The sequence below is a fragment of the Helobdella robusta genome (assembly GCF_000326865.2).
Source record: "Helobdella robusta unplaced genomic scaffold HELROscaffold_4, whole genome shotgun sequence".
NCBI lineage: Eukaryota > Metazoa > Annelida > Clitellata > Rhynchobdellida > Glossiphoniidae > Helobdella > Helobdella robusta.
Window position 1 is genome coordinate 7,551,750 of NW_008704902.1, and position 12,480 is coordinate 7,564,229.

The following is a 12,480-nucleotide window of genomic DNA, read 5'->3' on the forward strand; positions in this document are numbered from 1 at the left end:
GAGGGCCAAGGATAGAACCCTGAGGTACCCCGAAAGTAAGAGTAGAGGAGTTAGAAGTAGAATTAATGAGAACAACAGAAGAAAAACGATTACAGAGATAAGAAGAAAACCAAGATAGACAAGAATCAGTAATATTAAAAGAAAGATTGTTGCAAAAATCAATTCTTCTACAACTAATGCTGCAGATTAGATGTTTTGCTTAATCAACTGTCAGATATTTGTTGATTGTTTTAAAAACTACAAATTTATTTTAAAATGGCTGTATCGGGACCATCATATCAATGTTGACAACATGTACTCTATTTGCCAAAAACGACTGCGCATCATTTACAATGGAATATGGCTAAATGACGTCGTAGAAGAAGTCTACCATGACAAAAGCAGCGCTGACATCCAGTACTGCCAAAGCGCAATAATATTCCTGTATTAGCAACAACACATATAATACATAAAATCACTTTTAAATATGCTGTCCAGGTTGAATTAGCTCGACAAAATGCTGATTAAATTGTTCTTGAGGTCAATAACTTTGAAATGAAATGAATGTTGTTGAGGTCAATAACTTTAAAATAAAAAATAGTATCAGATGGTAGACCAGACATTTTTAACGTTGATCTCACAATTTCTGTCTTCTGAGATTTGGCATAACTGACGTTCCCAGACATTTTTTGATCAAATCATAAAGAAACGATAAAAACGGATACAAGTGTCCTACAAAAAGAAATATTAGGAACCACTGCCCGATTTGTACGACACTAACTGAATTTAATAGTTAAGTTATCATAGGAGGGGTAAAATTTGAAATCCGTTCTTGTTGACAGGTTTGTAGAAAAATTTAAAAACTTAAAACAATTACAACAAATTATTTAAAAGCTTTCAACAATTACAACCAATTATTTTACCATTTAATTAAACACGACCCTTACAAAAATTGAGGTTAGGCATAAGCTTCCAATATCCAGGACTGATCTCTAACTTTACCAGTGAGAAATTTTCAGAAATGATTAAAACAGTGATTTGTAAGTGTGGGCACGGGAGTGCAGCTTAGACTGAATGTTATTTCATCCTTAGATATCACAAACTTCAAAAAAGTGCTGGTTTAAATTTTGTCATTTTTATTCTCATAATCTAAATTCTAAATTGTTATTTTACCAGAAACTATGAATAAAATCTTTTTCAAAAGTTTTTGTGTCAAAGCTTCATTATTATGATGAATACGATTAAATTTTTAACTATGGTCCGTCAGATGTAGAAAGTGACATGTATTGCATAGTGGAATGAACGAAATAGGCGTATTTTTTACTGGATAATTATTCGATTACCGTCTTTATAGTGTTGTTAGGGCATATTAAGTGATTGTTTTAGTTTCAAGGCATGGATTCTGGTTGCTCGTTTAATGTTGGTTGCTCTAAGTATTTGTGTGGGTCCTATTGATCTTTTTAGCTGCTAATTTTGCTAATATTTATCGTAACTTGTTAAAGTTAATTTTGGTTCCCCATTTGAAAGGTAGCACATAAATTTTTACATAATAAAATGTTAATAGTAAAATTATGAATGTGAAATTATAAATTTTATTTAGCGCTTACAATTTAGTAAATGTTTGTCAACAATGTCCTATCACTGAGAATTATTATTGCTAACATCATGTTAACATGGATAATAATTATCTTATGATTTTTGTTATATATATTCATTTATTTATTCATTCATTCATTCGTTCGTTCATTCATTCATTCGTTCGTTCATTCATTTATATCATTTATTCATTTATTACAATTCGTTCATTCATTCGTTCATTCGTTCATTCATTTATATCATTTATTCATTTATTACAATTCTCTCTTCAATATTTTTCAAAAGCACTAACAACAAACACACCTTGTTCATGCGAATACACGTGAACGAACGCATGTGATAAGCGAGGATTTCTTTGCAATTGAATCCGGTCACTGCAACAGCAGTGCCAGCCTGCCAGGCACCTTGCCGTTACACCATCACGTCACCCATGTTTGAAACTTTTTAAATGATTAACCTTCCGATATGCTAACTTTAAAAAAAATTGGTTGCGTTTAAATTCAACCATATTTACACCCGACGAATTTAAAAATAGTTGCTAGATAAGGCAAAAGACTGACAGATGTTTGTAACCAATTTTCATTCAAAGTTTTTGATAATGTTAAATTTGTAAGAATAAATCTACATGAGCATTTATTTTTTAAGGTAACTTTCCTGCGTCTTCCTTGAATTCATCTTTATCCATCATCTACCGACTGGACGATAGCACCGGCATTTTCGCTCTACAGTCTCCATATTCTGGTTGTCTCTCATTAATTGTTTATTTTGAGATCTTTAAATTTGTGTTTTAGATACTTAAATTTATGCCAATAAAATTTTCAATAGTATTTGGTTGTTGATGAGAACTTATCAACGTTTATAAACTGATATTTATAATAGGTTTCAACCATGGATATATATAGTATAGTATAATATGATATGATATGATATGATATTATTATTCAAAAATTATTCGAAAATTTGTATAGCGCTAATTACAAACAAAATGTTTCTCAAAAGCACTGTCTAAAAAAACAGTTGAATAGCTACGATAAACCAAATCTTAAAATCTTATAATGAAAACAAAATTGATTTCAATAATTTCTTGAACAATTTTTCTGTCAGTTCGGGCTGTCTTAGATGACTTGGTAGACTATTCCAAACGGCTGGTCCACATACTGAAAAACTTCTCTCAGCCATTTTCAAGTTGGTTTGGGGCACACATAACAAGTTGCTATCATCAGACCTTAAACAGATATTTTTAAAAGACAGTTGTTTCGGTGCATGCATTTCTTTCAAATAAACTGGCGCCATTCCCTTCATACATTTGAACATGATTGTTGATATTTTGAACAAAATTCTTTTTTTGACCATCAACCAGTGCAGTTCTCTGAATATCGGGGTGACATGGTCAAACTTTTTCGCACCAACCACGATCTTAGCTGCCCGATTCTGAATTGACTGAAGCACAGATAACGATTTTTCAGGCAAACCATAAAATAGGCTGTTGCAGTAATCCAGTCTAGAATGAATAAACGAATGCACTAAACTTTGAATAACATCTTTGGTTAAGCTTTTGCGGATTATTTTTAATTTTCGCAGTTGTAGGGTTGCAGTACCAGATAAAAACTTGATATGTTCAGTCATTGCCAGTCTAGAATCAAAAATGACACCCAAGTTTGTAGCTTTGGGAATGAAGTTTATATTTGAGCCCTCAATGATAACTGAATTAATTTTAATTCTAGACAGCTGTTGCCAAGTTCCAACCAGAAGAATTTGCGTCTTACTCTGATTGAGCTTAAGACGATTATTTGCCATCCATTTCACGATCTCGACCAAACATTTAACAAAACGATCAACTGCAAGATGAAAGTTGCTATAGGATTCTGTGGCAAATAGCTGAATATCATCTGCAAATGCATGACACTCCAAACCATGTAATCCGATCGCCTCAATAATTTCAGAGGTGTAAAGAATAAACAAGATCGGTCCGAGAACCGAGCCCTGTGGAACACCAAATCTTATCGTTTGAACCGAAGAGGTCTTATTCTTGTAGATTACCTGCTGAGTTCTGTTTGTTAAGTACGACCGAAACCATTGTTCGACAGAGCCAGTTATTCCAAATCTATGATTAAGACGTTTCAGAAGAATGCAATGGTCAACACAGTCAAATGCTGAACTCATATCTAAGAATCCAAGAAGAGATGGTTTACTGTTGTTTATATTTTCATGCAACTTAGATAACACATGCAACAAAGCAGTTTCGGTAGAATGATGTCTTCTATAGCCTGACTGATATACCGGTAACAAATTGTTTTTATCTAAGTGTTTCATAAGCTCCTTAGAAACTAATCTTTCAATTAATTTTGACAAAAACGACAGATTTGAAACCGGTCTATAATTATTAAGATCAGAATTGTCTAATTTTTCCTTTTTTAAAAGAGGAGAAATTGTAGCATGCTTTAACATAGCCGGAAACTCACCAGTACGTAAACGTAAGTTTATAAGATCAGTCAAATATTTTGAAAACAATCCTACATATTTTTTGAAAAAGCGTGAAGGAACACAATCCAGTAAATATGTTTTAGATGGAGAGTTCAAAACTGCTTCAACAATTTCGCTTTCGTCATAAACAGTAAAAACTGAAAACAAGTTGCTGCAGCAGACACCAGATGAATGATTAAACTTCTCATCATACACCATCGATTCTCGTACATTTTTAATTTTATCATAAAAGAATGTAGCAAAATCGTTTGCTTCAAAATTGGTAGATGAATTTGAAGTTTTTTCTTTGCACAACAGTTTATTTACCACAGTCCAAATTTTTTTAGGATTTTTGTTATTTTCAAAAATGATTTTTTTCCAAAACAAATTTTTTTTCTGGGCGAATAAAATATTTTTTGATCGCAGAGCATTTTTTCACACCTCCCTATCGTGATGATTTAAAGTCTTTCTGTACTTTCTTTTCATTTTTCTACAGTATGCCTTGGACTTTGAACAATCTCCATCAAACCACGGCGTCAACGAATCATCTCGACTTTCAACCACGTGTTCTGGAGCTATTATGTCCACAATTCTCTTCAGTTCATTCACAAAAATCTCTACCAGCGTTTCTATATTATCATCTTGGCATGGCCCTCCAATCGGGGATTTCGAAATTAACAATGCGAGATTTTCTTTATTTATCTCGCACCGAATCGAACCATTTTTTTACTTCTCGTACCTATAACTTGATTGATTGACAAACAAACCTGGATTAATCTATGATCTGATAACACTCCACTGGGAAAAATCAAACTATTAAAGATAGGAAAAGAGCGAGAAGTAATGATCAAGTCCAAAACACCACCTAATTCATGCGTTGGTTCGTTAATCCTGTTAACCAACTGAAAACAATCGAAAACCTCATTCAGTGAGACTGTGTTTGGATCATCTTTTCTCTCCATATGAACATTAAAATCTCCCGCAACAACGATTTTATCACTTAACAGAGATAAAACTTCTAAAACATTCGCTAGCTCTGAAAAGAACGATGGTGAAGGAGGAACCGATCCAGGTCTATAAATTGATAACAAAATAAAATCAGATTTGTTTACTCTCAATTTAATTGCAACAGCTTCAAAAGTTATCACGGCGGGTAACTCAACAGGTTTATAAATGAACTCTTTCTTGAAATAAATTATAATTCCGCCATGATATGGATGGTGAGGTCTGACGTAATCTACAAACTTATAACCAGGGGGCATCGCGCATCGAACAGCAAACTCATCTGATGACCCATGCCATGTTACTGTTTATACAAGAATATCCAATTCTCCACGAATTATATCACACCATTTCATATTTTGACATTATATATCTTATGTTGAGGAGCCCCAGGCCAATTTTTAAATCATTGTAATTTTTCATGGTTAATTTTTGAGCTGTAGCATGAATCATCCTCAGACTGGCCCTCCAGTCAACAACACCCTCATCAGTTAATTTCTGAACTTCACAATCCGCCATCTTCCCACAGGACCTCTGAAAAAATTGTCTTTGCATGCCGCTTCTTTCGATTTTGAATCAGCTACCAGTTTCTTTAATTCACTTCTCTGCTCAGGTGTCAGATCATTGCTAATCCAGACTTTACTCAGTTCGACCGACATTAATTTCAATTTGTGTGCATTTTTCATCACGGTCTCTTTATGATATGATATGATATGATATGATGGATATATATAGCATAGTATAATATGATATGATATGATATGATATGATATGATATGATATGATATGATATGATATGATGATATGATGATATGATGATATGATGATATGATATGATATGATATGATATGATATGATATGATATGATATATGATATGATATGATATGATATGATATGATATCTTTACAGTCGAATTCGGTCAATGCAATGCTAGACTGGATACATTTTTCTGTTAAAAGCAAACTTCTGCCTTTTAAAAAAAGTTTAAATTAAAAAAAAATGCAAAATATTTTTTTTCGTCAAATATGATATGATATGATATGATATGATATGATATGATATGATATGATATGATATGATATGATACGGTACGATACGATACGATACGATATGATATGATTTGATATGATATGATATGATTATATAATAAAATTATATAATAAAATAATATAATATAATTATATCCTGGTTTCAATTTCAACTTTTTAAAATTAATAATAACAATGTATTGTGTTTATTCTGACATTGAAACTGACACTAAATGATCATGTGCAATAAATTAACGATTAGATGAAAATTTTTTTTAAAAGATTAATCTTGGGAAAGCATGTAATAATTTCCATCCAATTTTCACGGGAATTTTTATTCCAATTAAATAACTTATATGACGGCAAAAATAAAATTTAAATTTATTGCATCCAGGTATTGTAAAACAAACGAGACCAATAATGGAACCTTCTGGAACACTAACACTCCGTCTTGTGGCTACTGACAATGGATTGCCACCACTGACATCTACCGCCACAATCAATGTTATAGTCGATCCCATCAACATGTACTCTCCCGTCTTTTCTAATGTTTGTTTTTAAACTTGCGCGTTTCATAACAAAATTGGAATATAAAATAAAAATATTATTAAAGCAAACTTACACTGCCCTCGTAAGCGAAGATGCCCCTGTTGGTTCCATGGTTATTCAAGTCACAGCAACAGATAACGACCAAGGTGACTTTGGAAAAATTAAATATAGACTTGAATCGTCATCAGATAAAAATTTTTTGATAAACCCTGACGACGTAAGAATTCAATTTTTTTATTTTAATAGTTGATTTTTTATCAAATTTAATTACATAATGAAATATTGTTTGGATAATTAATTCACGAGAATATTACGTTCGATTTTGATTGATTTCAGTATCCATCCATGTCAACTAAACATTATAAATTTCAATGAATAATTTAATTTTGCGTGTTTCTTTGAAATTGTCCTAATCCTGACCCCGGCTCCCAACTTCAAGATATTTTATATTTTGGCGATATAACTTCCAAAAAACACATTACCTTATAGTTAAATAAAAATTTTCCAATAAAATTTTACTAAGTTCTCCTTATTTCATGTCCACGTTTTAATGATACACCAAAAAGTAATTGTAAAAGTTTTGGCCCTAGGTGTTCGTGCTCATTGTTCGAGCCTCTACAGAGAATATTTTTTTGAAGAATCTTAATTATGTGTCATCTAGTTTTGAAATAATTTTATAACATTATAAAAAAAGGATTTTTGGCATTTGTAAAGTGCATTTCGAGCAAGGTCACAAATTTAAAATATTTGCAATCGCATTTGCTGAAATGTCGCTTACATTGGTGCTTTATAAGTGAAATTTATTGTTATTATTATTATAACAATACAATAATAAAACTGTTTGCAAACGTTGTACACGTGCATGTTTTATTAGAAGTTGAGAGTAAAGGATTAATAGCCAAAATTTTTACTCTACAAACACTGCAAAATCATCTTCAAAAGATGAATGAATCTGCGAACACCTTTTTACTTAGTCGGTTATATGTTAGGGTCAGTATTACCCCAAATATATTTTAATGAAATAATGAGTGAAGTAAAATTGTTTCTCTTAAAAAATTTTTCCATTTTTGTTGAACGGCTGATTAACATCTCAATCATTTTTCACGTCTGAACAAGCGACGACGAAGCACGCAACCGACGTGGTGGTCTTTCAGGCGACGCACATTTTTACAATTTTGAATGCAAACGCCTTATAGTTATTGATTATCCTACCAATGATAGGTGTTAAACAAACTACATATTATCACAGCAATAAATTGAAAGCAAGACGAATTTATAATTTCTTGCTATTTAGTTTATATTGACCAAGACAATGAAATTAAAATTTTTTATCTTGATATAAACAATGTTAAAAAATTATTTTAAAATAGAAGCAGTTTTTTTTAAATAAAATCCAAGTGTTACATTCTGAATACGCTTTTTTTGTACTTTCTTGCATCTTTCTGAAATTATGGTTGACTCAGTTTAAATTATCTTTAACTTTAATAAATAACTAAATAATTTAAAGACCTTTTTGATTGCTAAATTTTATAAATGTTGTATTTGTTTTCAACTAATAATAATGTTTCAAAATCGCTAATGAAAATATAACTAGCATCATGCCAAAGCAAATAATGCTCATTTTAAATTACTAAGCTTTACTGTTTTTTTTTTGAAGGGCACTATAACGGTGGCAAGAGATGGTCAGTTTGATGCTGTTAAAAACCCAAAATTGACACTGGAAGTTGTGGCAACTGATAGCCCGAACAATTCTCTTAAATCTAAATATTCTAATTGTTATGTACGTAAGCTTAAAATTTTTTTAAATATTGGTGCTAATATGCATTTCCGTTAAGCAACAAATTAAATTTTAAATTGCTGAGTTATCTTTTCAATTTGTTAACGGTTTTTGTCCTGTCTATTATGAATCTGTTTGTAGCTTGGATGAGCTAACATATTAGCTGTCTCTTAGGTTTTTCACTGACGTTATTAATACAGAGAACTAGAATGTCTTTTGAAGATAAAAGTTTTTTCGTTCTACACATTCTGCATGGAACTCTTTATCATATGAGCTTCTTACTTTAAAGTTTTTAATGCTTTTTGTCGTCGTCATCTTAAATTCTATATTTTTAATTAAGCTTATTTTTGATTAAAAGTTCATTGTAGCAATAATTATTATAGTTTGTTATTGTTAAATAGTGTTGTATTTACTTTTATAAAGGGTAGGGGTAGGTACTCTTTGTGACCAGCTCGTTTTGTTGGTGGTCTTTTGTCTTTTGAATTACACAGGTTTTGTATGGGTTTGTCTGACTGGTTATATCAATCAATCAATCAATCATGGTTTAGCGTTCAAAGACCCAGTTCTTCCGAGGTAGGGCGTTGTTTTTCTTGCCATCAATTTTTTGCGCCAAATTAGACGATCAGTTGTATCCATTTCATTTAAATTTAGAGCTTTCATGTCTTGCTCGATTGTTTGAGACCAGAACATATTGGGACGGCATTTGGGACGGGTGCCGGGTACTTCAACATCTGTAAGAGAAGTTATGGCACAGTTTCCACTTCGTTTGACATGACCAAACCACCGCAGACGGTGTTGCCGGCATTCGTCCTTTATATCATCTAAACCATCACGACGCAGGATTTTGGTAGATTTGATATGGTCCTTCAGGCTAATTCGTTGCATCCATCGGAGCAATTTTATATCGGTTCTGTAAAGTTGTTGTTCCAGTTTGGTTGTCATTGGCCATGTTTCTGCACCATATAACAACACCGGACGTATCACAGATTTATAAAGTCTTGATCGTAGTGGTAGTGGAATGTCACGCCGCATCAATATAGAGGCAAGGAGATGCCATTTCTTCCAGGCTGCACGTATGCGTGCTCAAACGGCAGCTTCAGCTGTTCTAATACAATTCAGAACATCCTCTAGATAATGGCACGATGTGACTTTCTCTACCTTGATGGCTTTAAAAACATTGCTATTTCGAATTTGTTGTTGGGAATTGATGCAGACAGAACAAACAAAATTGAACACTTTAGATAGAGTACCAATTATTTTTGAACAAAGTTTGTGATACCACTGGTTACATGCTGACACTTGATTGAATTTTTAACTACACCAGCTTTTCAAACTGAACAGGGCCACGTAGATTCCACCTGATTGCTTTACGGGAAACTCGATCAAATGCTTTTTCAAAGTTTACAAAAAAGTGTGATAGTTGTTGATGGTTTGCGAGGTACTTTTCTTGCGGTTGCCGAAAAATGTGAATTGCATTAATTGTTGATTTCCCCGCTAGGAAACCAAATTGTTAATTTCCGATTGTGATGCACGACGTTAATCTTTTCTCAATGATTTTCTCGACAATTTTAGGTAGTGTTCTAACAGACGTATACCCCGATATTATGAACAGTTCAATGGATCCCCTTTGTATAGCTGAACCGTCATGCTATAGTTTTATTCAGTCGACATTGAGCAATTTCTCCAGACTTCACGGCAAAGTTGTAGTAACGTTTGGATACCTGCAGTACGAGATGCTTTGATAATGTCATTTGTGATTCCAGAAAGCCCTGCTGCCTTTCCATCCTTTATAGATTTCAGAGCTTCTTTAAGCTCCTCTACAGTGATGTCTGGAATTAGACCTTTGATGGGTGGATCGTCAAAGTTGACATTGATGGGATTTGTTTCATTTACCAGACGGTTGAAGTGATCTTTCCACTGTAGCTTGATCTCATCTTGTTCAAGAACCATCTCATTTTGTCGTTTTTGATACATGAGGCATCAACTATGACTTTTTTCGTACGTTTCGCTTGTTTTGCTACAGGATACAGAGATTTCATTTGTTCACCTTTGCTTCTAGTGAGCCACTCTCTGCACTGATCTGTCTGAGCCAGTGCGACTTGACGTTTTGCATAGTTAAAAGGTTAAAGGTTTTTCTCTCTCTTTTGCGTTTGCATCAGAGGTTTCAACGACAAACACACACAGCGTACATGAATACGCGTGCAAACCACGTAGCATACACATTGCATATGATAAGCGGGAATCTCTTTGTATTCAAACCCAGTCATTGCAATAGGAAGACCAGGCGCCTTTAACCATTGAGCCATCACGCCGCCGTTCTTTTCACGAAAAATTTTATGGTCATCAATAGACTTTGATTTTTGCCATTGCTTGTATACAGCTTTCTTTTCAGCTATTGCATTTTGTACACTGTCATTCCATCACCAAGTGTCCTGTTCATGCTGGCGTTTTGTACCAGTTTTCCCACAAATTGTAGTTGCAGCGTTTATCAAAACGGTTTTGTATGTACTCCAATCTGTACTGGCTTGCGATTGGTGGTCTAACTGTGTGGCGACAATCTGTTGACATTTTTCTCGATGAATATTGCTTTTCAGCTTCCACGTTTTGATTCCCCGAGACATTTGTTTGAACTTATGTTGTGACAGTTTGACAACCAGGTCTGCCACAAGGAGTCTATGTTGGGCGACACATGATTCGCCAGGTATAACTTTGACATTTTTGAATAGCCGTCGGTGTTGTTGCTTAACAGCGAAGAAATCAATTTGCGTGGCTGATGGTCCATTTTTGTATGTTATGAGATGCTCCAACCTATTTCTAAAATATGTGTTCAGTAAACAAAACCCGTGACTTTCAGCAAACTCAAGTATGCGGTTGCCATCTTTATTCCGTTCTCCATAGCCAAAACCGCAATGCACGTTGTCAAAACCATCGGTTTTCTTTCCAACGTAGCCATTGAGATCGCCTTCAATCAAGATTGTTTAAGATTTTTGTATTGTTGAGATGGTGTCAGAGAACCCAGACCAGAAGTCATTTTTCACCTCTTCTGATTTGCCTGTCTGTGGTGCGTATGCAGAAAAAATAGTCATTGTTAGCTTTTCTAGGCAAAGCTTGATCCACAGGAGACGTGAGTTAATCCTTTTAACATCCAGTACTTCTTGGGCTAGCGGTTCTTTGACAAAAATTTCAACACTATTTTTGGCCGTCTTTTGACCACTCCAGAATAGTTTATATTTTTCTTTGTCTGAGTTGATGACAGACACCATTCGATTTCCATCGGGTCTCCTGAAGACAGCAGATGCCAATCCTTCTATGCTCGAGCCTTTCTGTGATTTTCATGCTGCGGCCAGTCAGTGATCCAACATTGAGCGTTCCAAGTCTAAGTACCATAGAGGGGCCATTCTGAATTTTTCTGCAACATCCCTCCGCTATTGCATACTTCCTGGGATTTTTAGCACCCCTTGACCACTTAAGGCTTGCTTGGAACTAGGGGCCGTTGTTTTTGTTTGTGATGGCATAGAATAATTTTGGGAAAATTTTTTTACATCCGGACACCCATTCTGAGGACAACCACCAGTTATAAGCAGTAGGCCTAGTCTTTCACTCAAAAGCACGCAAGGCAGCGTGGATGCAGTTTTATGTCATGCCCAGAACATTGACTAGTTGTATCATTTGTGATATATTTTGTACTGTTTCAGACAAATCTTTTTCGTAAGTGAATAATATGGTTAATTGAATTATTTTCCGGGATATGTTTAGAAGTGAATTTTAATAAATAAAAAAAAATATTAAGGTTAATATTTTTACTTGTAAATTATGATATAATGTAGCTAAAGGTTAACGACAGCTATTTTTATTAGTGTCCAGCCGGAACTGGAATTTTGATTTCGATCGAAGCCATATCCCGAAACCGAAACTTTTTAAAAATATTAAAATATGGACCGTACATGCCGTAAATGTTTTTCTAATATTTTCGATTGAACTTTGAATTTAAATAATATTTTAGTAATTAAGGCCTTAACCTCTAAGAAAATATTAGATCTAAAAATATCAACTTCATAATCAAAATTAACTGTGAACAGGTGTTT

General features: G+C 33.7%; 1 protein-coding gene across 1 annotated transcript; it reads left to right on the forward strand.

Moving 5' to 3' along the window:
* Positions 1-6,489: 6,489 nt before the first annotated feature.
* HELRODRAFT_162874 (hypothetical protein) lies at positions 6,490-8,452 on the forward strand (the record flags this gene model as incomplete). The annotated part of the gene is made up of 3 exons (XM_009024952.1): positions 6,490-6,618; positions 6,683-6,835; positions 8,276-8,452. 3 exons carry the CDS (start codon positions 6,490-6,492, stop codon positions 8,450-8,452), a joined length of 459 nt encoding a protein of 152 aa, XP_009023200.1.
* Between the last annotated feature and the right edge of the window lie 4,028 nt (positions 8,453-12,480).